The sequence below is a fragment of the Sceloporus undulatus genome, unplaced genomic scaffold (genome assembly GCF_019175285.1).
Source record: "Sceloporus undulatus isolate JIND9_A2432 ecotype Alabama unplaced genomic scaffold, SceUnd_v1.1 scaffold_14, whole genome shotgun sequence".
NCBI classification, from domain to species: Eukaryota; Metazoa; Chordata; class Lepidosauria; order Squamata; family Phrynosomatidae; genus Sceloporus; species Sceloporus undulatus.
The window spans coordinates 511,213-538,466 of record NW_024802936.1 but is presented as its reverse complement, the minus strand read 5'-3'; the positions used below and the strand labels follow the sequence as shown (position 1 = coordinate 538,466).

Below are 27,254 nucleotides of genomic sequence, written 5' to 3'. Positions count from 1 at the left end.
TTTCCCTCTATCTAGCTGGAAGTTTTTTCAGCAGAATTGGCAATGGAAGGATGATGAAGGAGAGCTGGAGAAACACTGACTTTCATTGTTGTGCTGGAGCACTGTGCCTGTAGCAAATAGTGCAATAAACAAAACTTGAGTTTAGAAACAGCAGGTCCAAAATAGCCCTGTGTAGTTACCTACAACAGGCAAGCTAAACAGCAGCTGTATCCTGAATCTCTTGCATAACAGCAAAACAGAAAAGAGGACAGTTGATAAGCCTGCCTCACCAGTTCCCCCCCAGCATGTTTAAAAAACATAATTTTGACCACCAAAATGGGAACTGTATGAAAAGCGGAGGGTGGTTGGTGGGGAACCATACCTGGAATGGGATGATGCCTTCAAGTGATCTTTTAAAATTTACTTATGCATGTTGCTGTTTACTTACTCAGGACTAGTTGTTTCACTTCACTTTGGCATATTGTTAGTTCTGAAGAAAAAGTTTGCTGAAACATGTTGAACTAGTTTTCAATTTTTTGTGGTGTGGGAACCTATTCTCATTCTTTCCACATTCTTTCTATCCATTACTAAATTTTCTGTTACAGATGTAATGACCAGGAAGGCATCATCTTTTGTGGCTGCAGCATATCTATGGTATTGTTCCATTCTGTTCATATGAATACAGGAATTAGCATATATGTCATGGTCTTGAGGGGAAACAGAATTTGTTTAAAGAGGAAAGGAGGTGCAATTTAGACTAGGGAGTGAGTAACCTTTGACAATGTTTTGAACTTCAGCTCCTGTAATCCATTGGCCATACTAGCCAGCATTTTTGAGAGTTGGAATGGTAAGCATCTGAAGGCCAAAGATTTTTAGTTCCTTTCTTAATGATATATCAAGTGAAGTCTTTGGAGACAGATGCCAATAGTCCTACTGACCTAATAACCTTCAACTGGATACAGATAGGGCACTTTTATCACATAGCTACAGGGGCCTCACTTTCACTTGCCAATCCCTAGCCCTTCCTGGTAATAAAAATCCCTTTACAGGAAATTTTCCCCATTCCTGTTTTACAGCAAAGAGACAGATGTCACTATTGCTGTTCTGGAAAGTCACACAGAAAATAGCCTTGTTGGCCAATTTCCAATTACCAAGAAGGCGATACTGTATTTTGTAATCCATCTCCATTCTTGTATCTCATTACATCGCAAAGTACAGTGTCCATAGCTCAGTCTGTCCTCATCTGTTATGAAGAAACCAGTGCCTGTATGATGGAACTGAAGGTAACAGGGGTAGAAAACCACCACGGTTCAGTTCTTGACATTATCAACACACATCCTCTTTGCATTTGCAAGTTTCTATAAATCATATATGGGTACATGGCGAGTTTCCTTTCTGAGAGCCAGCTTGGATTTGTTTTCTGATTTAAACTTCTTTGTACCTATAGTAACATTTTTTTTCACACACACCAAAAGAGCAAGATAGCTGGTTTGTGGTTTGTTTGTTTGTTTGTTTGTTTGTTTTTGAACAGTGATAGCAACACAGCTTGGAAATGTAATTTTTTCTCTACAACTTCCAGAATCTCACAGCCAGCGTGTAAAGAACAGAATTATATTCCAGCTCTACAGCAAAAGACAGCACTGCATGAGGTTTTGTCTGTCGCCTGGGCTAAAACATGAACTTGGGCTGCTTAATATTTTTTCTGAGTACATGTTTGCCTTAGATAGTCTTAGAATATATGTGGATTTATTGTCCTAGGCACCTCCAATTTTGAAATAAGATCCCCCCCCGATATTAGTCAAAAAAGCTAAGATACACTGTTTCAAGATATCTCATTAATGCTGTTGATTATTGATGTGAACAATACAGATTTACCACATAAGAAATCAATTTCTGTATTGCTAGGTGCTGTTCAAGCTGAGATATCTAGGGTTTGGAAGCCAGTATATCAATTAGGCGGTGGTTACTTAGATTCTGATGGACTGCTTTAGCAGAAAAATTAACCTGCCACACTCAAGAGAACAGGAAATATCAGGAAATATCAAAGGACACTTTTATGGAACCCTGGTCCCCATTTATCAACCATACTACAGATCTTTTTTCTACACAAGGTCCACTGTCATCTCACTTAAAGATTATGAACTCTGATTTTGTGATGTACAGGGAGAGTGATCACTGAACTGTGTTGAAACCGAAATAGGGAGAATAAGAGCATTGAGGGCAACTACACTATTCTTTCAAAATTTAAAAATAAAAATTTAAAAAATGATCATTCCACAATAGTTTTGTGTCATGATAAAGTTGTTGAGATTTGCTACAGTATGCGTGTTTGCTATTGTGGAAATGTTTTCAGTATTAGCAGATTAGCTGGTAATATAAGAGAAGGCACATGTGATGGAGGGAGCCTACAAGTGGGTTCATACATCATTCTGATTCTTTGTCTTAAGAACCAAAAGTAGGAAATGGCAGGGCTGTGTGTTTGTACATGTGTTTTACACACAGTAGTGTAGCATAGAAAAATAGTAAAGACATACACCTAAACCCCAGATATTTTCAATAATGCTGGATTTCTTACTTTTGTAACAGATTGTTCAATGCCCTGAGTTAATCAGTTGTTCAGTACTAGATTAACCCCCCATTCAGCATGTCAAAAGAGAGGGCAGGCTGTGTGTATGTAGTGCAGGATGATAGACCACATTAAAGATTGCACTTAGACAGTGGGACCTCAGCATCCATGGACTTGCCATCCACGGATTTAGGGACAATGGGACTTCACCTGAATTGTGGTGCAGCCGTGTGCATGCACCACCATTGGGGACAATGGGACTTAAGGTTGCACTGATTTTTGTATCTACAGGGGTCCGGAACAAATCCCTCATGGATATCAAGGCCCCACTGTACAATCTCTGAAAAAGCACACACACTTTCACAATTTTTTGCTAGTGTATTGCCCCAGCACTATTATTTTTGTAGAAGGTGTTCCCCATGATAGTATTTCCCTTTTCCTTTCTGTGAATGGTTCCATAGCAAAGGGCAGTATTATATCTAAAAGCATTAAATGCTTAATTTGTAAGCTAAAGAGAGGTGGCAGTAGGCATGCCTTCTTGAAAGCTATGCCACATGACCTGGCAGTCTTTCCCCTCCCATATGCATCAATAGTGATCTCCCTGACACTGAGCAGATGGAGGGGGAAATCTAGGTAGTCCCCATTGTTTCTTGAGTGAATTCCCCACCTTGCTGTCCATCCAGCCCGCTCCCAAAATAGGCTGAACACCCACAGGCAATCTATACCACCCAGCCCCTGATGTAAAACTAGTCACAATGGAGCAATTGCAGAATCAAGCCGCACTGCTCTATTCTTTTTTTTCACTTCCTTGAACATATGTGTACCATTGCATAAATGATTGCAACTGGCAATCACCTCCCTCGTCCCACCCAGCTGCAAGACCATTGGACACTTAATGTCTGGCTGTTCAATAAAATGATCACCCTCCCGTCACGTAGTTTGTGTGCCAATGTGATAGTGTTTTGGGCTTGGCCTGGAGCAAATCAGGATTATTTTGCTTTGCTGTTTATCACTGGAACATGGTTTCATCCTGGTTTCTTCCCGTTTTGGCCAAATGCGCATATAAATAGGTAGGGCTCAAAATGGGGTGAAACCACTTCTTTTGTCCATGCAGACAGCTCCTGTCAACAGGGCGGGGAATTCACTTTCCATTAGGCCAGACTTTAAAGATGCTGTCCAAGGTGCTGAAACCCATTTGCAATATAGGCTCAGCACCTTCAATAGCTCCTTTAAATTTTTGGACTAAAATCCATTGATGGAGGAATCCTCTGCTGCTGCTTATTTACTTCTTCTGTAGGAAAAGGTCATTTGTGAAAATGGCCTTTTATTCTACCTGAGAGAAGGGGGAATCTTTGGCTAAGGCATTAAGAAAATATTCCAAGTAATAACTTATAACTTAAAAATATTACAACTACAAAGTATTAAATTATTAAATTATTAAATTTGATATTTATTTAATGTAACAAAATAGTACATAATAGGATAATTTTATTAAAATGATTAAACAGTAGATTCAGAAAGATTTCAATACAAGGTGAGGGCTGGTAGAAAATAAAGGACAGGCAACTGAGATGACCAATTTAGGGATTAACTAAATGAAATTGAAATTGAAAGAACTCATGCTTCTGAAAACACTTCACAGATCGTTTCATTCTCCCTGAAATAGAACAAGGCTGACACTAAATCAGTGGTTGTGTTGCAAGTGGGACCATTGTACTTCACTGTTAATATTAAGTATATTTTACATAGGAATATTGTACAGATGTGTAAAACATGAAATGCGAGATGTTAATTTGAAAATGTACTTTATTTCCATTCTGTATTGCCACATAAAATATCTGGTATAAATATAAATGTTAGAAGTTAACTAGCAATGTTAAAAAATTAAGACATATATGGTATTAACAAAAACAAAAAAGCTGTATATATAATACCCACCATTTATAACAAGTGCAAAATTCAGGAATGCTCCTGCAGTCCATGGCTAAAAGATGGCTTTTAAATTCTTTGTTTAAAATTCTACACCATTTTCTTCCTCAGTGCTCTTAGAAGCCCACTTACAATGTAATTGTTTCTGAATTTTAAGTGCATGAGAACAAGTAATCTAATGCAAAATTCCTAAATGTCAGTTATCTAAATTAAAAAAAAACCTGAGTAATTATCTTCTGTTTACTTAAAGGTTTTAGTTAAGTGCAATTTAATGTGTACAGATTGCTTTTTAAGGTCATTCTTAGAAGGCATATTGAAATAAAAACAGAACAGTAGTAATATTGCAAAGTATTTAAGCAAAACTTTGGGAATATTTTCTCCCAATAGAGTTTTTATCTATTTATTTGCTACATAAGAGTTTATTTAGCTTATTTGCTAAATGAAAGGTTGGATTTACTGTGACTGGTCATTCTGGGATGGCAGGAGCAGCAATGCACCATGACTGGGTTAATCCCTGCATGCCAATCCAACTAGGCAGGAGTCAATAGTCTGTTCAGTTCTTACTGTTAAGACCCCTTCACTGTCAGTTTAATTATCTAGCCTTAAAACATTTCCCCACCACCACCAGGGTGTTTTTTTTCTCTAAGGTCATACTTACAGATTATTTTTTAAAAAGAACATAGTGCTATTGCAAAGTATTTAAGCAAAATTGTATGGGTTTCTGCCCATTTGCTGGCTTATTTGCTAAATTATGTGCATTAAGCATAATTACCCTGATCATATGTCAATGTGCTGTAGTCATGGCTCTGAAAAATTGCTATAGATTAAAGATTTTGCTTCCATGCTCAAACACAGCTTGAACAAATTGCTTGAAGACTCTGTCCATGTATGTGCACTTTCTTGGCCACAGTCCTTCTAGAAAACCAATATGGCCTCCATAAGAAGTAAGGATCAAAGCTACATTGGGATTTTGTTTTGCAATGGCTACTGGTATGGCTAAAAGGGGGGAAACGGAAAGAAAATGTAAGTTTGAGATACTATCTTAAAACTAACATGCAAAACTGGTAGTGTAATGGGTAGTTCAAAAATAAGTGCACTTATGATGGGTATTTGTTGTTGTATCCTTCCAACTTACAGTGACCCTATGGCGAACCTATCACATGATAATAAGAGAAATAAATGTCACTCGGGTGAGATATAAAACTCGTGTAGTGGAATGCTGAAGTCTTAATGGCCAATTCTTCATTTTACATCATTTTAAACTAACAAAAACCTACCATCTGGGAAGTTACATAAGAATAAAAATCAAGAAGTATGAAATGTGCTGTATGCAGGTCTCACTTTTCTGATTACCGTACCCTTTACAATATGACCCCTCTCTCTGCAGATTTCTCTGCAGAACCTAGAGATTCCTAGAGAGGCATTTTGTTTAGGCATTTCTAGTCCTCCATAACAATTCTATGGTATTTATTCACATACTTATATACTCATGTATTAAGTCTAGAAATAGTCAAAGAACTGGCCCAAAAAATCTGAGTTGACTTATCCATGGGTTAATGTAAGTACTGGACCTTAACTGTCATAAAAATAGAAACCATCCCCTGGTGAAACACAAGAGTGTAATCTGTCATGGAAGCACTGTCATAGACCACCACCCCTCTACTCTTTCATTCATCCATCCTTAAGTGTGAACACAAACATTTATGCCTCTTGCAATTTTGTAAGTTCTTTAGCATTGTGTTCCTTTGCTTCATCCTTTAGATCCCTTTTTACATGATCCTAAGTCTTACTCTCGACTTATCCATGAATCATATCAAAATCCATCATTTAGGCACGATAACCTGCCCTCGACTTATACATGAGATTGACTTACAGTCGAGTATATATGGTACTTTACCGAACCCTTTCAAGAGGGTTTGCTATTACCTGTAGTTTCACATCTCCATGCTAAGTCTGGGAATATATCCTCCATAGATACGGGGGTTGTATTGTATTAGTGAAAATTCTGCTAAGTAGAAGCATATTGCACCCTCCTCCACCCAAACTCTGTATTGTGTTCCTAATATATTTCAGGTATATTTTGAACTTACTTCCAAGGTCAACCAAGAACATTTTCATAAGAGGAAGACAAACAGAGTACATGAACTTGCCATGATCTGGTGAGAAGACATCATCTAGAGAATTTAAGCACAACACTGGAATGCCAATTCTTTTCAGTCTTCGATATGGACTAGCATCTGCATAGTAATCTTCAAGTGTAGGATAGCCAAACATGACAGAGGTGAACTGTTTGTCAAATTCTCTAATGGTCTTAGCCTGAAATACAGAATTTATATTAAAGACCCTTTATAAGTATTGGTAAAATTTTAACGGGACATTAAAAAGGAATGGTTAATTTTCATACCTTCATGACAAGATTCATATCAAATAACTTGTCAAACATACGCCTATGTCTGTAAAATAAAGAAAATGGCTCTTGAAAACTGGGTCAAATTATTTAAATACACACAGAGAAAATTTCTTGTCAGATAGAACAAGAATGCTATAAATTATGCACAGTGACAACCTGAAAATGTCATTCTATTAGATACTTAAAAATGGGATCTTTCTGCAAAGAAGAGGTAGCTGCCTGAAATACTATCAGGCAGTGGCCATTAACATATTTTATTTATTTATTTGGAATTGAGATCCAATGTAGCTTACAAAATTAATATAGATAAGAATAAAACACAGAGAGGTAAAAAGAATTATTCAAAGGTAATTAAATATCTGTAGAATTAAATCCTATAAAACATCTTTATTTGAGAGACAAAGGCCCCATACAGACAGGCCAAAATAAAGCTGCTTCGGGTCGCTTTGGAGGCATGTTGTTTAAATGATGCATGCGTCCTAAGAGTCCAGAAGCTGCACCAAAGCCACGATCCAGTGCTAAGGACTGTAGTGCAGCTTTGGTGCAGCTTCCAGACGCTTAGTAAGCATGCATCATTTAAACAGCATACCTCCAAAGTGACCTGAAGCAGCTTTATTTTGGCCTGTCTGTATGGGGCCAAAGAATAAAAAATAGTACAGCACACTATTAAAAGCCCTTTTCTTCAAAAACAGTCAGGTCCCAAAAGTGTGTTAGAGTAAGTCTTCCTCTGATGAAGGAAGAATAAGGAGAAAGGCAATCAAACTAGGGATGTAAGTCCCATCACTGTTCATTAAACAGTTTCTTGATGCTTCAACAAAGTCTTTTACAAGCAGTGAAACTTGGGAGCTTCTTGAGTAAGGTCAAGAATGTTAATTTTATAAAATTTGCATTTGCTTGATTATCAAACTAACCTAGGAAGCATATTCCAGAGCCTAGGAACAACCATCAGGAAGTCCTTCTCTGGTCTTTCCTACATGGACTTGTGATGATAATAGGCTGAAGAGAAATTCCTCCCCTGAAAATTTCAAAGATTTCAAAGCCTGAGCAGGCTCAAATGAGAAGACAGGACCCTGTCTGTTTATTTACTCAAGAAAGGTAACTGGAACCCAAGCCATATAGCGTTTCATAGGTCATAACCAGCACTTAGCCAGTGGAGGTGTTCTAACATAGGGATTAGTATACTACCTGCAACCAGCTCCAGTCAACAGTCTGGCTGTAGCTCTTTGGGCCAGCTGTGAGCACTTTTCAAATTCACCCTCACCTACAGCACGTTTTGTTGTTGTTGCTGTTATTGTTGTTGTTGTTGTGTGCCTTCAAGTCATTTCCAACTTATAGTGACCCTAAGGCAAAACTATAATGGGGTTTTCTTGGCAAGATTTGGTCAGAGGGGGTTTGCCATTGCCTTCCTCTGAGGTTGAGAGTATGTGACTTGCCCAAGGTCACCCACTGGGTTTTCATGGCTGAGCTGGAAGTTGTAGTCCAACACTCAAACCAACGCACCATTCTGGCTCATTACAGTAATCCAAACAGGGTGTAACTAAGGCATGTGTCACCATGGCCAGATCAGAAATCTCCATAAACATAACTGTACAAATGTACTTCTGGCCACATGTTTGGGCATCTAGTCTCAGGGTTGAATCCAGGACCACATCCTGACAACCTGTATCCTTCTGGGGGACTACAGCCCCATCCAGCAACCATGTGGGTCAGATCGTGAGGCACTTCTATATATGAGGCCATTACCAAAAAGTCCTTTTCCTGCACCTCCATCAGCCTAACTGCTTTCATAGGTGGAGGCACTGATAGGGCTTCAAATGTTAACTTAAGAATACAGGCAAGCTGGTGTTAATGAAAGCGCTTCTTCAGATAACTGATATCCTTAACATGTTTCAAAACTGACTGCATTTCACACTTACCTAATAAGTGAAGATTGCAAACAGGTGGTTAAATAGTAATTGAAGAGAAGCCAATTCACTGGTTTTTCCAGTGAATCTGCAGATGCAAAAACATTCCATCCAGCTGAAAAAATTACAGCTGCTTTCAGTGGTGTTTCTCTGCCTGTTTTGCCCAGATAATTTAAGAGAAGCATCCTGAAAGTAGAAAAGGAAACAAATGTTTGAAGAAATACTTCACCACCCATGCAACTGATAGGTAGTGTACTTACTACTCTAGCATCTCAGTCCTAAGCATTTGTACTAGCCGATGTATTAGAGAGATTGCCCCCCACTGTCAAGACAGTGCCTATCATGACAGGTGGGACTGCTGATCTAGTTTTTTTTACTACTTTATCATCACATTCCAAGATGGATGAGTGTAATCTTGAAACTGATTAAATTAAAAGCTTACACAAAATAATTGGGTTGGATCAAGAAATACTGTAGTTTGCAAGAGAAGAAAGCCACTTCTGCTTATTGGTTTGTGCATCATTTCCAGCAATCCTTGGCATCATCTTTTCAAATACATGGGAGTGCAACACAAAAAGGATTGGGAAATAACAAAAAGAATATTGTGAAGTCGAAGGCTTTCACAGCCGACATCCATAGATTTTTGCCTCAAGGTGTGAGGATATGCAAGGAGGATTTGTGTCTATTTAATTAGTGATCCATTGTCTGCTGGGTCAGGGGTTTTCCCAACAGACAATAGATCACTAATTAAATAGACATCCTGAGGCCTTGCCATTCAACAACACACTGATTAACATGCAAATCACTTCCTCTCAACCACAAGTCACACAGTATATATACCCCATTCACTTCCATGCCAGCATCCTCTGAAGATGCCAGCAATACGTCAGGAATAAACTGTTCCATAACACGGCCACATAGCCCAAAAAACCCACAAAAAGAACATTGCTTATAATTAACCAATTCATTATCTTTGCTGGATCCATCTCACTGTGTGCATTCCTTTAGGAAGTCTTGGCACATATGTGTTACCAGGAGAACTTGGCCTACATTCTTCTGCAGCCATTTCACACTTTATTTAGTTTATGGGAATGTCAATAGTGAATATAATAAATATTGTTGCCCTTTTATAATGAATGAAATGTAAAAGCGTACGATGATAGATGGCCTATTCTTTTGCAGAGAAACCACAACTGGCTAAGGTTAAAGGTATTCTGGTTTATAGATTGATGTTCCAAATGTGCAATCAAAACAGCTCAACATGGAGTGGAGGAAAGAAAGAGGGGGAATATTTATTTTATGTCCCTACTACTAATAAAAAAAAGACTGCTGGTTTTACTACCTTTTACACAAAGTTTCTGATAAATCAACATAGTCTTCAGTTTTTGATTATGTGTTTTTAAGAATCTCTTCAGATCTCTTAATAGCAACAATACAAAAATCCCATGGAACAATCAAGTAATCAGTTGCATTTCATTGACTGTCTAGGGTAATGAGCAAAATATCTTCTATTTTATATCCAAAGTTGTACTGTAGCTCCTGAATCTGCTGTAGAAACCTTTAACTGAGGATTGGGAGACATTAAATTCGAAGATGGAAAGTGAGAGGGGAAAGGGAATTCCTGTTGTAAGTGGAAGCTCACCTGCATGATATGAGGCCTATATTATGACCTGTGATAATTACGTCTATACGTCTTTGGTTATCAAGCTCAGACAACATGAGCTTTGTTCAAAAAACCCTACCGTCTTCAGAAATCTAGAACATGATATCTTACATAGTCAGAAGAGACAGGTTAATATAACTATCCTGCAGTAGTGGTTCCTTCAAATTTTATAGTTAAATTCTGCTTTAGTTTTCAAAACTAAAAGCACTAATACAGTCCTTGTTCTAGAGGGGAGATGAATATGTGATATAAAGAAGATGGATGGATGAAATAATGTTACTTACAGTTTTAAAACAGGTACTGTAGCTATTCACAGGTAAAGTTCTCAGTTGCTAGTAAAACATGGTTACAAGCTGAGCATGTAAAAGAGTGAACTGAAGCATCTCTTAAAAACTACATCTTCTGTCAGCTCATATTTCTTTGATGAAAAGTAGAACAATAGAGAAAAATGAGACCCAGTCATTTTCCATTGAGTCTGTATTAGATAAGAATAATCTTTACCATCAGCCTTTGCAAATTGCTTTCCAAGGACCAGAGAGCTATACTGCCGTGGCATCTGTTATATAAATGCTTACCCTCCCATGGAAACACCTGATGCCATTAGTGCAGCTGAGGAGTACAAATTGTGTACATAATTAACAGCAGTTTCCAAATCTTCTGTATTAGCAGCACAGTAAGTCCTTGGTGTCTAGAATAAGCCAAAAGTGAGAAAGAATACAATCATAATTTGTTTTGTCACATCTATATTCTTTCTTTTGTATCTCATTAACATTTCTTACTATTTTTCTGTATTTTTATGCTTTTTGGTTTTGTGTGCGTGTGTTTTTAAAAAATTGTAATAGGAAAATCTTAATTAAAAAAATGAAAAAATAATAATGTATCTCCTTAAACCAAGACCAAAACAAAACAGCACCAGGATGGTTTATACAGCAGCAAAATTCAGTAAAATTAACCCAAAGGACATTTTTAGAAGATGTGAAGTTAGATCCAGATTGCCCATACCATGAGCGGAAGGGCTTATTCCAGTCACAGAACTGATTGAGATCCAGTAGAAGCTCTCTACTGAAGAAGAAGAGGATAACTTTTTTTATCAATTCACCCTCCTTCTGTAACACTCCCCCTCTCCCCCCCCCCCTCCATGTAGCCTTTAATACTACAAAGCAAAATGACAGAGGTCTTCAGGGAGAGGGATATATCAGCAAAAATTCCTTTCAGTGCAAACAGGTCTCTGATAAATTATAATCTTCATCCATTCCATGTTGTTCACCAAGACATGGTTTTGTACATGTATACTTTGAGCATGAATGTATATTACTAACATTTTAAATCTCACTCCCAGTACGTACACCCACAAAATAGTTCTTGCTGTGCAATTTAATCCAACATCTCAGTGCCTTCTACAAAATGTGTATTTGTAATCAGGCTTTGGAGCCCAATTCCAAAGAAATACATCCAAAGGGTCTCCTGTCCCTCATCTTTGCCCTAAACCATGTCCTCTAAAAATGATGGTTGACTATCAGTCAGTTTCAAAGTAAAACTGGATGCCACAAAAAACAGATTATGTGTATATGAGTGAGAAAAAGAACTTTCCCTGGAATCTGTAATAAAACAAAAAGGGTCTGAAAACGATCTGCAAGCTTTTGGGATTTAAGGAATGTTGGAGTGTCAAGCTGATGGAGGGGCAGAAGATGGAACCGATCTGCTCAACTCCCTAACTATTTTTAGAAGACATCCTAGAAATCAAGGATTAGGAGGATTAGAGAGAGGTGTGTCATGATGTTCCCTTTCCTGTACAACATAGGGCTATCTCATGTGTTTAAAGTAATGGATGAAATATCAGGCTATCCATGTTTTTTAATCATTAACTCTAAATAAGAAAGAGTTCAGTGACACAGTGCATGTTTTGCATGGAAAAGTTTAGACTTTCATGTTCAATTATTGGCCTCTCCTTATGAGACTGGGTGGCCAGTGATGGCAGATGTGGAATGTCATGACCATTAAAAATAGGCAAAACTTGGCTAGCTAGACAAGTAATGTGTAAGAGTTTTCTTTAATCCTACTTTTGTCCCAGACTTTTTTGATTGCTTAAATTTTAAGAGCAGGCCTGTGATTCCATGAAAGTATACAGTAGGCACAATATTTGGTAATGATACCAGAATTCACATTCCTCAAAATGTTAACTTCTCTGTAAATACAAAAGAATGCATTTCTAACCCTTAAAACTGCAAAATCATCATCATCATCATCATCATCATCATCATCATCATCATGAAAATATAGCAGAGCTTGGAAAAATTACCCTTTTGGACTGTCAAACCATTCTCTCAGGTAGCATGTCACTGGTCATGCTCACTGGAGATTCTGGGAACTGTAGTCCAAAAAAGTAACTTTTCTAAACTGCCAAGTGAAACCTCAGCAGTAATAGGGGCTACAGGATAAACTTACTAGCTTTCAAGAGGCAAGTCTTCAGTTTTGATTGATCATTTAATTTATACTCATTACAAAATTCACAAAATTTAGAATACTGTGGAACAGGTTTCTTTTTAAAAAAAGACATAATTATGGCAATCTGAAGGCAGTAGTAGGTACACAGTGTAAACAAGTCCATAAAATACTGTCTGACAACTGGGTGAAAGGGCAAAACCTTCACGTTTCAATACAGATAGATTCTAGGTTGGACTCAAAGCATTTAAAAACCATTAGATGTATTGATTTTTTTTTTTGCTCTTTATACACTCCTAGTTGCCAAAGACAACAAAATCATAGTTCAGCTTCTTTGAAGAATTGTTTTTTAACAATTTTAACAGAGAAAACATTTTAATGCTCATTTGGCATAGCAACATGCAATGCAAATGCTAAACATGTTTAATCAGAACTCCTACTTAGTTAAACACGGTGTATCTCCAGGTATGTGTGTTTTATGTGATCCTGTAGCTAGCTACCTAAAAGTAAGCCCCACTTAATACTGTGGGATTTATAAACATGCATAGGACCATGCTATTAATATATTTCTAGATTTTAAAAGCTGCTGTTCTTTTCAGTGTTTGCTAAAAAGTGTAAAGTTATCTCAGCTCACAAGAGAACTTACTTGAGCCTGGACTTTGCAGACACATTTCTTCATTATTGTTTCAAAATCATTCAGAAGGGATTATAGATCAAAATTCTCACTAAAGAGGCTACAACTGCAAATTAGAGTCTTTCAGCACTGGCACATATAAAGCTGATTACCTGGCATTATCCCGAAATGGAAGCAAACAAAAGATCTTTTCACTTCATTTGATATATAATTTAAAGAATTAGTGTGCCACAAAACTCTTTTGTACATTCATCTCCAAATGTTTGCCGGAAACCAATTCTTTCTTTCTACTTTTAGTAAGAAAACCAAGTCTTATACTTTGTTTTAATCCTTGGAAATTCTGAGAGTTTTGTTAGTCAAAACTAACTTTCCAAACTTCCATAAGCAATGAAACATTGCAGTGGCCCTTCACAGACTATAAATATGTGGCAGGACAGCAAGATCTTAGCAATGTACGCACTTCCTTAATGAGTCCTGCCTTTGGATACAAGCCTCTCCTTGTTTCTTGTTAGATGGGAAGGGGAGTATGTTTATTTTAGAAAATACTGAGTTGTTAACAGTAGGGTATCTGGTACATCTGAAAACTGGTGATTTTCTAGTATGGGACAGAATTCTGTGACCATGCAAAATCAAATATGTAGTCTGCAGGAGTTTACTGACCCAGGTTTGCGGAATTGTAAAACAAGGCCCAACCCCTAAGAGGAGAGAGGACAGCTGAAAAACTACCCATTCTAGTGATAGCTTTAGGGTGGATTGCTTGTGGAAGTATCACATGCTTCCAAGTATTGGCAATTATGCTCTTGCTATGTGTTTTGTTCACAGTTGCTCTATATTTTATCTAATTTAAGAGCAATTCTTACCAAGAGATTTTCACCAGCAATTCCTCGATAGTTTAAGACCACACACCTTTTAAAAAAACAAAAGAGATTTGTTTACCAGAACTGTTAACCAGAGTGCCTTTGGATATGAAGATTCAAAGCTGCTCCAGTTTATTATTCAAGATTTGCCTATGATTCAAAACAGTGACACAGACACACATAAAACACATAGTTATGTATTTTCTGTTGAAAGTGCCTGTCTATCAGTTACACAAAATGCTCACCACAAATCATTGATCCACTGTACAGTCAGCTCATTCCATTCCTTAAAATTACTGATTTTTCCAACCTTTTTCCCTCTGAAAAATTTATGGTGGTGGAGGGGGCTCAGGCTCAGGAAAACCAGCAACTCCATTTCTGCTCACCACTACCAAGAAACAATAGTGAGCATTTGTGCACTAGCTACAAACTGCTAAATGTATTCTAGCAGGTAAGGACCAGATTTCAGTACAGATGAGGGCTTTAAGGGTGTCAAGGAGAGAGCAGGAGTATGTGGCTTTCTGAGATTTTCTATTAGCTCCCAGATTCTGACAGATTTTTAGAAAGAATTACTATTACTTACACATAAAGCCCGGAGATATTACCTTTTGGACCACAGTTCCCAGAATCACCTAGGCTGCATTCCGCATTGCAGAAATAATCCAAGTTAACACCACTTTAACTAACATGGCTATGGAAATCTGGAATTGTCATCTGTTGTGGCACCAGATCTCTCTCACAAAACTACAGTTCCCAGAATTCCATAGCATTGAGCCATAGCAGTTAAAATGGTGTCAAAACTGGATTATTTCTACAGTGTGGATGCAGTCCCTATGACCAAATGCCAATGGACAAGATGGCTATGGACTTTTGGGAATTTCAGCCCCAAAGATAACTTTTCTAAGTTCCCTATACAGTTGGCTCTCCGTTTTCATGGGGGATCCGTTCCAGACCCTCCACCACTACCACAAAAATGGAGACTCAATGATATTCAAGCCCCAGAGGCTTGAATGGGGCACATGCCCACTAGTGGGGTGCATGCTGCGGGGATAACGGAGATCACCCATCCATGAACATTCAAGACCGCAGACCTCAAGTCCATGAGAACGGAGGGGCAACTGCATAGTGCAGCTGAAGGCAACCTGGAAATCACGACCCATTATCAAATGTTCTTGATAATGTAATGATTTGCAGATAAAGATGAAGATAAGTAATAGAGACAGCAAGCCCCCCCTCCCCACTTCCACAAGTAATATGGAAACGGAAATGGGCTTATATGGTTTTCTTTGCAGAAATGATCTGGGGGGGGAGGGGCATGATTCCTCTTCCCAAATGATTTTAGTGGTGAAAGGAGAGTCTTCATCATTGATTAAAGTAACCTGTATTGGTGGGTGGGGTGCAAAGTCATTCAATCCTCTAAAACCCATTCTTTCTCCATTACTTTATATCTCAGGTTAAAAATAAGCAAGTTCTGTGCATTGCTTCCTGCCATCAGGAAATCTTGCCATCCTTATTACTGTGCAGAAGGTAAGGTGCATCCAAGCTTTGAGGTGCTGCAGCGATTCCCCTGGCTTGGTTAATGAAGTACCTGTGGTACACATGCCACCCTATGCGCTACTATAACTCTGCTTTTGAGATAAATGGGAAAATAGGGACAGGAAATTTCTTCCAGCTCTATCTCTGCATCATTCACTACAAATTAGTGGAACTTCCTGCGTGTGCAGGTTTAATCTAAGCAGGTCAAGTAGAAATGCTGACAAGTGAAACTGACCTGTATCCCAAAGTTTTGCTCTGCTGAATCATATGGAGAATGTAAGATTCCTTGCTTGTTCCTGTGAGGCCTGGCAACAAAAGGATGGTGGGTCTGCTGTTGGAATCTGGGTAAGGTACACTGTCATGATTATCAAACCAATCCAGGGAAATCTGTCCTCCATCTGCTGCAGTGATAAGCTCACTGGAAAATCAACACTAGATTAGTTTTGCAAAAGTAAAAATAAAAGCATCAATGAACTATAAACCTCTCCCTTCTCCATGGAATATCTGATGTACAGACACACTGTGCTCATAAGACCACAAAATTTGCTTATCTGCCTCCCCGCCCCCCAGCCTGTCGGACATCATTGTAGTGGGGCTACTGCTCACAGCTCCAAACATCAGTACTATTTGAAAGTATGAATGGTTATATCATTTGTCCTCACTTCCAACTTTTTTTATACCTTCTGAGTTTAGTTGCAATCCTAAGAATAGCAAGACTGGATTTTCCCAACAACAGTATATTATGAACTATTATTGTTGTAATAGAAATGTGTAATTAAGATATATTCAACTTTTAAAAGACCAGCTCTCAGTGGTCTGCAAGAACTGGTTTGTTGGTATGAATCCAGAAAGCCACCTGCATTTCCTTGTGGGGGAAAGAGCTGCACTGAAGAGCAGAGTGGGTTTCTCTGCTCTAGCATCCTGTCTCTTTTCTAGGCTTGGTGCAGAAGAAGGAGACATCACACTTTTTCTCCTGTCCAGTCCATTCACTGTCCTGCACACAATCCCTAGTGAGCTATACCTACCTAGCTATAAATACACAGCTCCAGCAGTGTGTTCCTACATTCTAGAGGACTCTTATGCAAGCGTGTGGGGAAATGCCAGAGAAACTACAAACTCTGATACAATCTTTGAAGGAAACTTTGCCATCAGCCTAGTGAAAGCCATTTATTCAGCAACCAATGTTAGAATTAGATTGTATTTTTCCAATTGGTTGATGAGTTCAGCAGTTCTGAAACCTCTTTACTTCAGTTTTCTCTAGGACAAGAGAGTAAAAATACAGCAAGACAGGCCAACTCTGCTTCATTTGGAATAGACATGTGTTCGACTGGTTCCTTTCCCATTGAGGATAGTTACCTTCCTCTTGTTTGGAAGATGCTCTGTTTAGGCTCTAAACTTTAGGGTGTGGGAGTGAAATTACACACACTCATTTGCAGAGGAGGGCAGTGGGACAGATTTTTCACCTGACATATTAGCTAGCTGAGTATAATTACTCTTTGGGGCTTGCTTTAATACACTCGTCCCTCCACATTTGCGGATTTGACTTTTGTAGATTTGATTATTCACAGATTTTATTAATATGTTATCTCTAATATTTAGGCCCTCCAGCACAACTCTATGGTCAACTTTAACCAACAGTAACACTGAAGGACCCAGAAATTCCCAGAGAGAACATTCCACTAGGCATTTATAGCTCCTCCAGCACAATTTTATGGTCAATGTCTGGCAGATGTTGACCACAGAGTTGCACTGGAGGACCTAGACGTTCCCAGAGAGGTGTTCTCTCAGGTGAAAACATAGTGGTTTTGTTATTTGTGGTTTTTCCACATTCATGGGGGTCCTGTGCCCCTAACCCCAGTGAATTTGGAGGGACGAGTGTATTTAATATTCAAACTGATATTCAAAGAGTTCAGCTAGGTATTGGTTTCAGCTGCAAAACAGAGCATGAGAGGACATTTTTCTCTCAGTTAAATGCAAGAGTACTAGAGAATCAATTTGTTTCATTTTACAAGTGCATGGGCCCCCCTTCCCTTTTTCCTGCTTCTGCAAAACACTATGGAGAAATAGGTGCCATTCTAAGGATAAGGTCAGCAGGAACACAGAGGTGAGATAAACTCAGAGATTGGGAAAGTTACTTTTTTTTTTTTGCCCAGAATGGCCAGATTCTCTGAGGCAGTGTGGCTATAAATCTCCCCCAAACTTCTTCCAGGCTCTAGGCCAGTATATGTTCCCATTCACTAGTTCTTACATTCTGGGAATGTGTGCCGTGTAACCTTTGAGGGTGGTTGTAGACATTTATTTCTGTTGACAGTTCCAGCATATGCCCTTCCTTTCATCCACTACAAGTATAGACAGACATCATGTATCATGCAGCCATCCAGATGTTATTTGACAGTATTTTACCAGCTAGAGCTGGTAGGATAACAACATCTGGATGGCTGCATGATTCCCACTTCTGCTACATCATGACAGCCACAGTATGAAGTCAGTACACCCTGGTACATCATAACAGTCACACTGGGTAGAGTCCATATTTAAAGCACATGCGAGTAGGTTGTACTTACTTCCTATATTGCACATAGGGTCGATCTGTGATGAAAGGCCGAATGAGAGTTTGTACACGGCCCTCCCAGCACCACACAGTGGGATAGTATGTTTCTGTCACAACAGGGCAGTGGTCCTGTAAGAAGCGGCAGAAGCTTTCACTGCCAGTCACCAGCTGAGGTTTCTAGAGAGAAAAGCAGGCAAGGATTTAGTATAAGGAGTAGTATGAAGTTGGGGAGAAGGATATTAATTTAAAAAAATTAAAAAATTTAATAGAACAAATACGTCAAACAGTTACAGGCTTGTATGATGGTAGTAATCATGCAAATCTGCAGGCAGGAGAGAGAGAAGACTACCATGTGGCAATGCAGGATGGTCTCCTCAAGTGGCAGGTCTGAGATGCCATTAAGTGTAACAGAGCTGACCCAACGAAATTGTGCACAAACTCTGCTGGAATACGCAGCATCCTAACAAGGGCACAAGAATGCTGCTATGAAATCCCCATGCCTGCCAGTGAGTACTTTGTATTCTGCTGTTTATGCATATGTGGATACCATTTAGATCCCCTCCCCCCAGGAATTAAAGTTTTTTGGGTCAGCTCTTAAGACAGCAACCTGCTATATACTTGGACACCCACACAAACAAGAACAGATAAACAGTAGTGCTAATAATACATTTCTTAGTAGTAAAAAAGAAAAGAGGCATATGTAAAATTAGAATGGGTGGGCTGGTGGCAGTGAGCAAGTCGTCCTATCATCCTAACCATGAAGTCATTCTCTGTCTTTGACGATGTATCTGTATTAGTCTGTATCAGCATGCAAAAAAATCTTGTAGCATCTTTGAGACTAACTGGGAGAAAAACATTTGTAGCATAAAATTTCATAGACACAGGCTGCACCTACACCATAGAAATAATGCAGTTTGACAGCACTTTAACTGCCCTGACTCCATTTAATGGAATGTTTCATAGGTTTCAGCATGGAAGATTCAGAGGAGCGTGAAGTACAGGCTGACCCAAACAGGGGAGAAACTCCAGAATTTTCTTCCATGACTTCTCAACTGGAAGATATAGTCTACCATCATCCTCAGACTCAAAAAGTCATTAACAGTACCTCAATTTATCCCCCCTTTCAAAAAATAAATTAGGCTAGGACTTTTTGAAAATCACAGTCAGCTCTTCCAGTGTGGCTGAACCATTTATAATAAAGATCCTGCCACTTACACTGGGCATCAAATTTCTGCTGAGATGACATCTCTCCATAGCTGCAAAAGGAAGGAGAGCTCCAGTTAACAGGGTCTACTGGGAGCTGTCCATGGTCTTTTCCTCGACCTATGTTTATGTGGAATGTGGGAAACCAGCGTGTGCCCTTAATCTGGCCCATAAGGCTCTCATACCCGGCGTGGCATATTGGTTTGAGTGTTGGACTAAAATTATGGAGACCAGGATTCAATTTCCAGCTTGGCCATGAAACCCCCTGGGTAACTTTGGCCAAGTCACATACTCTCAGCCTCAGGGGAAGGCAAAACCTCCTCTGAAGAAATCTTGCCAAGAAAACTCCAATAGGTTCGCCTTAGTTGGAAACAACTTGAAAGCACACAACAGTAATAAATCCAGGTACAGTATGTTCCTTTTCCTTTGGTACTGCTGAATTTATTTCTTTGCTTTGCTTTGGAACACGGGCTGGGTTTTACCCATATGTTCCAACTTCCTCATGGCCTTTAAATAATCTTACAGTCACTTCCTGAGCGCTTCAGAATAGCAGGACCAACTACTACTTAGCTCAGCACTTCAAACATCAAAGCGCTAACAGCTGAGGATTAAGAAAGCGTAAGTGAAGAGCTGAGCAACCAATACAGAGCAAGGGAGTGAGCATTGGGTGGCAGTTTGATTGGAATTGGAGAATGCCAGCAAGAGTGGTTGGTGAGGTGACAATGGAGTGACTGTGACTATAACAGTGGGAAGAGTGATCATGGAGTGAAAGGGACAGTGTGGGCATGAGAGCATGGGGTCATAGGGACTGTGGGAGGAGGAGAGAGAATGGAGTATCAGAGAAAAGAGAGTGACAAGGAGTGGGGAAAGTGGTATTCAGACAGTGCTGGAAGAGAGAGTGAGGTGACAAAGAAAGTGAAGAGCAAAACATTTACAAGGAAAATAGGTGGGGAAGTAGTGTTAAGTGTGCTGGGGGGCATTGAAAGTTTGAGCAGTGCCCACACAGTTTTAGCCCTTATCAGTGGCATATGAGCTCCAAAAGTCTTTTATGAAGGCAGCATGATTATTAGGCTAAAAATTATTCTGCAGTCTCGGCTTATGAAATGATGTGAGGGTTTTCTTGGATCCCTTTCCTGCTTCTGCCTGAGCTGGATGGAGCTCCTTGAGACTACCTAAACAAACTAGGCTGCCACCACCTACTGAACTGCCCCCCCCTTTCCCTAGTAACTCAGGAGGACATTACTGTGAGGTTGCTTCCCATCTCTGACTCTACAGAGACTTTCTTCACCTCCCCAAACCTGCAAAGGCAAGTGAAAAAGGAGTGTGAGAGGTAGAAGTATTTTTAAAGGAAAAGGCTTTATTCTAAATAAGAAATCTACATAACAAAAGGATATCTCTTTACATGAAAGGCTACCTTCCCTTCAGGCACATTTAGGAGCTACATATTACAGAATAGATTAGATCATTTCAGCCAAGATCACCAAAATAACCATAAACCCTAGCACAAGCTGACTAAACATTTCCTAGCTACTCATGATGCAAATGGGATTTGTAGTCCTTGATGTTCTAGGTGTAGTGTGAACTCCATTTGTCCAATCTTGGCCAGCTTCCCCAGGTGAGACAGGAGCCCCTGCTCCTCAGGCCCCCCTTTGTTAGACTTTCCTTAGAGTATACTGGTCCTTTCTTAGGATTTTTATAAACTCTGCTGACACAGATCTTCAATGGCTATCTCATTGAGCAATTGCTCTTATCACCTCTGTGATGTTGACCCTATTAAAATGTAACTTAACCTTATCAGATCATTTAGCTCTATGTTACCTGGAAAGAAGGCTATTTGTGCTGCTCAGATAATGGGAGAAGCCCCCATGACCTGTTTTAGCCTTGCCTCACTTGGCTTTTCTTCACATGAAGATACTTGACCTGGCATCATCCACTTCCCCAATGAAAGAGGATGGCGGGAAACCCATGGTTGCAAAAATACAAACAAACTGAGGGAGGACCTAAGGGGAAGGTGCAAATCCAAATGCACACTATTAAGAATGGAGGGGAAGGTGAATAGAATATTCTCAATGATGGCAAGACTGGCTGGGTGGGAGAAAGGCAGGCAGAATCACTGAACAGCAACAGAGTTCCACTTGTAGAACCTGTTAAGAAGTCCTATTGTAAGGTGGATACTCACAGAGGGGATGGACACCAATTTGTTTTTTTTTGTTTTTTTGTACCGCTGGGCTGGACTGGCGTGCCATAACCCCTAGTTGTCCTAATAAAGTATTTTTTTTTCTGGGTGATTTTCCCACCACAACCACCAAAATGGCTCAAAACTAATGTCCCACCCAGAATGGAAAAAGGAGGTGGGTGTAAGCAGGTTTTTAAGGTATGTCTGGAACTTTGATGACTGAAGGAACAAAATCATTGTTTTACAGTGGGATGGAACCATTTTGAGGGGACTGAGGGTCAATATTACCCAGATTTTTTAGGGTTTCTGGGGGGCTTTAGGAAATATTGTACTTTAGGGCCCCATGGCCTATAGTGAAGAAGAAAGATTTATTTCTGAAGTGGCAGAACACATATTCTATCAGCATAACATAATCATAGCATGATATTCCCACTGCAATACGTATGGCAATGTGATTGCACAGCATACATATTTTAAAATTGGCTTGACTATTTAGTAACTCCACAAAACCATCAAAGGAGTTTATTACATGGGAGGGAATCGGCCAGATCCTGTACAGATATGGGATTTAAATCCACAAAAGTGGGATCGTTTTCAGATGCATTGAGCATTAATCCGAAATTAAGCCACACAGAAAGTGGACAAATCCTGTAAAAGTGGGATCATTTTCAGATACATTGGGGGCATTGAGCATTAATCTGATATTAACCCACACAGAAAGTGGACAAAATTGGCAGCTTTTTTACTTTCAGGATTTTCCCAAAAGTAAAAAGTGGCTGATTTTGTCTACTTTCTGTGTGGGTTATTGTTGGATTAATGTTCAATGCCCCTGTTGTGTCTGAAAACGATCCTGCTTTTGCGGGATATTCCCGAAATTTAAGTCCAGTTTCTGCATGGGATTTGGGCACTTAGCCTACTATGTGATAAACTCCAAAGACTTGTGGCAACCTATAGATTAAGCACCAAATACTACAGTTGTATTCAGTTCTGTTCAGCATTGACACTGAAATTGACACTTTCATTGGGGAAGTGGATGATGCCAGGTCAAGTATCTTCATGTGAAGAACCTTTTAAATCACAATTACCTTAAATTGCATTGCTTTAAAATTGTTACTTGTTGTTGTTGTGTGCCTTCAACTTATTTTCTGATGTATGGGGATTTTATGGGGATTCTTTGCAAGTTTTAATCAGAAAGTGTTTGTCATTAGGTAAGGCTAAATGTTGGATTTTTGTTGTTATTAAGTGCCTTCAAGTAGCCTCCAACTTATGGCTGCCTTATTATAAAGGGGTGTGTTTTTTTAGCAAGTTGTATTCAGATGATGCTTGTCATTGCTTTCTCTGAGGCTGAGAGGCTGTCACTTGCCCAAGGCCATCCTAAGGGTTCCCATGACAGAACAGGGAGTCCTAGGCTAACACTCAAACCACTGCCAGCATGCTAATTTTCAATGTTATATTTAGCTCTTGGCATAAAACAGGACCAGTAGAACCCACAAGAAGCCCAGTATTAAATGGTCATCTGGGTGAATCAGCCCTAGACACAGATGAATAATGTATGAAAACTGGCTATCTGGTAGATATCCATCTCACTGTTCTGGTATCATGCTTATCACCTTGAAGAATAGAGAATACAAGAATGAGTAATTTTCCATACACTGAAATAAAAACAAACCAAAATAAATAAATAAATAAGGCAGCATTACTGGGTTGCACTTAAGTATACTAGCCAGTCTCATGTCTACTTGGAAGTAAGTCCCTGTTTCCTTCAACATTTCTTCTCGCCCAGCATGCATCGCACTGTAGCAATCATTTGTTTTTATTCACAGTTTTGATGGAGCAAAACATCATGAAACATCAAACATAATTAAATTATTGCTTCCTCCTCCTCCTCCTCCTCCTCCCCAAGGACTTACTTTTCCTCACCTTACATGCTCCTTCATTGCTGCTCGATTCCTCCCTAACCCAGCCCACTAATTCTAAATCCTTAACCTTTGCTCCTGCAGCTTTTCTATCTACTGTGGCAATTCTGTCTTCCAAGTTCCCTACAGCCTTTCACAAGATTTCTAGTATCAGTAGTGTGCAGAACAGCCGATCTGTTAGTCAGAAGAGATATCAGACAAGATCTCAAATGAAGGAAGGCAAAATCTGTTGACATGGAACCAAGAGTTTGAGATATCAGGAAGGAAACATGACACCCAATTCATTATTTTGTTCCTTCACTCAAAGAATATTTTTTAAACCAACCCACCCCCTTCATTTGAGGCAGTTCAAGCAAAGTGGGTGATTTCTGCAGGGTGTTTTGGACTGGAGTTTCCCTGCTTGCCTCCCAAACTGGCTGCCTTGGCTGCCTCCGCTGGGTGCAATGCACCAACACCACCCAGGCGCCTGGGGCCATGTCAAACCCTACCACAGTTTCTTCCGCCAAAGGCAGGCAGGATGGGAGTTGCAGTGCATTCTCCAAAAGAAGGAGGAGAAGGAAAAGAAGGAGAAGTCCTAGCACCACTATGTGCAACAGGGCTGAAAGGCAAACCTTCCCACCCCATCCCTGCTAAGGACTAGCATCCTTCTATCCAAAGCCAAGGGCTTCACCTGACGGTGACCCCAGGCTCCTGGCTTCCTCCTGACCTGAGGATGTTGGGCTGCCCAAGCCACCAAGCTGCCTGAGGTCTGTCTCCCCTCAGGATCACCCTGAGTCCCCCCTCCCCGCAAAGGAGGTCAAGACATTGCCAGATGGAGGGCATTGCAGAAAAAAAGAGGATTTTGCCACATAGAAAAGCTCCAAACACCAGAAGCAGGCATTCAACCTTCTTAGTCCTGCTCAAAAGGGAGGATATTGTGGGAATTCCTCCTGGAGAGAAGGCTGAAATGGAGGACAGGTCCTGGAAAAGGAGGACACCTGGCCACTCTACTGAAGGAGGACAAGGCATTTCAAGAATGTAGGGCATTCAATAAAATGGAGAACATTACCACATATAAAAGCTAACAACACTCCAATTCATGCTTCTTAGTCCTGCTCAGAAGGGAGGACATTCTGGGGATTCCTTTTTAGAAAGATGGCTGAAAGGGAAGACCTGTCCTAGAAAGGGAGGAGGTCCAAGTCTGGTCACCCGGTAGAATAGCATTCGTCCTAATCTTAGTCCTATGAAAAATGGAGGATGTGTTGGAATTCCTCCTAGAGGGAAAGCTGTGAAAGGGAGGACCTGTCCTGGCAAAGAAGGAGGACACCGGGTCCAAGTCTGGTCCCCCTGCAGAATAAAGATATCAATTGCATGCTTCTTAGCCTTGCTCAGGAGGGAGGGCCTGGTGGAGAGTCCTTCGTGGACAGAAGGCTGAAAGGGAGGGCAGGTCCTGGAAAAGGAGGACCACACCTGGTCACCTTGGCTAAGGAGGACATACAGTGAAAGCACTCCTCCTAGGAATGTCAATCCATGGTTGTGTGTCCTGCTCAGGAGGGAGGACACGGTGGGGATTCCTTCTTGGACAGAAGCTGTCCTAGAAAAGGAGGAGGACCAAGTCTAGTGGTCACACTCTAGAATAGATCAGTTCATCCTTCCTAGCCCTCCCTGCTCAGGAGAAAGGAAGGACATGCTGGGGATTGGCCAGAAGGCTGAAAGGGAGGGCAGGTCCCCCTGGCAAAGGAGGGCATGAAGCTGAAAGCCCTCCTAGGAATGGCAACGCCATGCTCCTTAGTCCTTCTTAGGAGGGAGGACATGCTGGGGATTCCTTCTTGGCCAAGAGGCTGAAAGGGAGGGCAGGTCTCCCTGGCAAAGGAGGACAAATGTAGGGCATGCCCAAAGGACAGCTAAAGGTGCCCCTTCCCTCCTGGGGGGGGGGAGAGGAGGGGCTGGACGGGGGCAGCAGGGGTCCCTCTGGCCGAGGAGGAGGAGGAGGAGGAGGAGGGGGGGTCCTACCTTGGCGATGGTGCGGAGGTAGTAATAGGCGGCGTAGGCGGCGGCGGCGCAGCAGAGGGCCAGGGACCAGCCGCAGCATCCGGCTCCGGAGCCCAGCAGCAGAGCCTCCCTGGCGGCAGGGCTCTCCAGGGAGAGGGACCAGGCGGGGCTCAGGCCCAGCAAGAGCATGGCCAGCCAGCCAGGGACCCCCCCCCCCTCCCAGCCTCCTGCCCCTCAGGCCTCCATCCCTCCAGCGGCAGGCAGCAGGGGATGAGGCTCCTTGGTCCTCCCTGGCTTGCTTGCTCCCTGGCCCTTGAAGGCAGCAGCCTCCTGCTTCTCCTCCTCCTGCTGCAGCCCTTCAGCTCCGCCTTCAGTCCTCCTCTCCGCCGGCGCCAGCGCAAGGCATGGGTCCCAAGCCCACTGCAGAGAGATGATCCACTCTGAGACCGCTTTAACTGCCCCTGGATCGATGCCGGCAGGGATGTAGCCGGGGGGGGGATCTTGGGGTCCGGACCCCCCCCTTCCATTAGAAAAATGAATGGTGTGTGCTGCTGCGCCGCTGCACCCAAGCCCCATTATAATGGTGGCACTTAGTCTGGACCCCCCCCTTCCTAAAATCCTGGCTACGTCCCTGATGCCGGGGAATTCTGGGAAAGGTAGTAGTGTTTGTGAGACACTGAGCCTCCTCTTGTCAGAGAGATCTGGGGCCACACACAAACTACAGTTCCCAAATTATTATTTGAGGATCATCATCATCATCATCATCATCATCTACGATTCCCAAATTATTAATTGGAAATTATTATTATTATTATCAATGGTAAACTACAATTTACAAATTATTAATTGAGAATAATAATAACAACAATATTTAGGATACAGTTCCCAAATTCTTAATTGGGAATAATAATAATAATAATGACAATAAACTACAATTCCCAAATTATTAATTGAGAATAATAATAATTATTATTATTACTACTAATAGACCACAATTCCCAAATTATTATTTGGGAATAATAAGTCATCTCTGATTTACGGCAACTCTAGGCAACCCTATCATGGGTTTTCTTGGCAAGTTTCTTCAGAAGGGGTTTGCCCTTGTCTTTCTTTGAGGTAGAGAGAGTATGTCTCACCCAAGGTCACCCCGTGAGGGTCCCATGGCTGAGTGGGATTCAAACCCTGGCCTCCAGAGTCATCATCTAACACTCAAACCACTACACACATCTCAGTACGTACCTTTGACACTCCTGAGCAAAAGATGTACCATATGTTTTCATAGACTTGTCTGGTATGAACTCATACATCTGAGGCAGTAGACTAAGGCTGCGGCATCTGCCCTGCAGAAATAATACAGTTTGACACCACTTTAAAGGCCATGGCTCAATGCTGTGGAATTATGGGGTGTGTACAGTAGTTTGTTGTGGCGTCAAAGCTCTCTGAAGGCTAAAGGCTAACTCTCACAAAACTACAAATCCCAGAATTCCATAGCACTGAGCCATGGCAGTTAAAGTGGT

General features: G+C 40.7%; 1 protein-coding gene across 3 annotated transcripts; it reads right to left on the bottom strand.

The window, feature by feature from the left end:
* Positions 1-4,333: 4,333 nt before the first annotated feature.
* LOC121917278 (phospholipase ABHD3-like) lies at positions 4,334-26,187 on the bottom strand. 3 transcript variants are annotated; one of them, XM_042443067.1, is made up of 10 exons: positions 25,759-26,185; positions 19,687-19,727; positions 18,485-18,648; positions 16,156-16,338; positions 14,388-14,433; positions 11,027-11,139; positions 8,801-8,974; positions 6,879-6,927; positions 6,625-6,790; positions 4,334-5,470 (listed from the first exon to the last, which is right to left on the bottom strand). In XM_042443067.1, the coding sequence occupies exons 1-10, from the start codon at positions 25,835-25,837 to the stop codon at positions 5,292-5,294; spliced, it is 1,194 nt and encodes a 397-aa protein (XP_042299001.1). In that variant the 5' UTR covers positions 25,838-26,185; the 3' UTR covers positions 4,334-5,291. The 3 variants fall into 3 exon arrangements, with proteins under 3 accessions (XP_042299001.1, XP_042299000.1, XP_042299002.1); XM_042443066.1 differs by lacking the exon at positions 19,687-19,727 and having other exon boundaries at positions 25,759-26,183; XM_042443068.1 differs by lacking the exons at positions 8,801-8,974; positions 19,687-19,727 and having other exon boundaries at positions 25,759-26,187.
* Between the last annotated feature and the right edge of the window lie 1,067 nt (positions 26,188-27,254).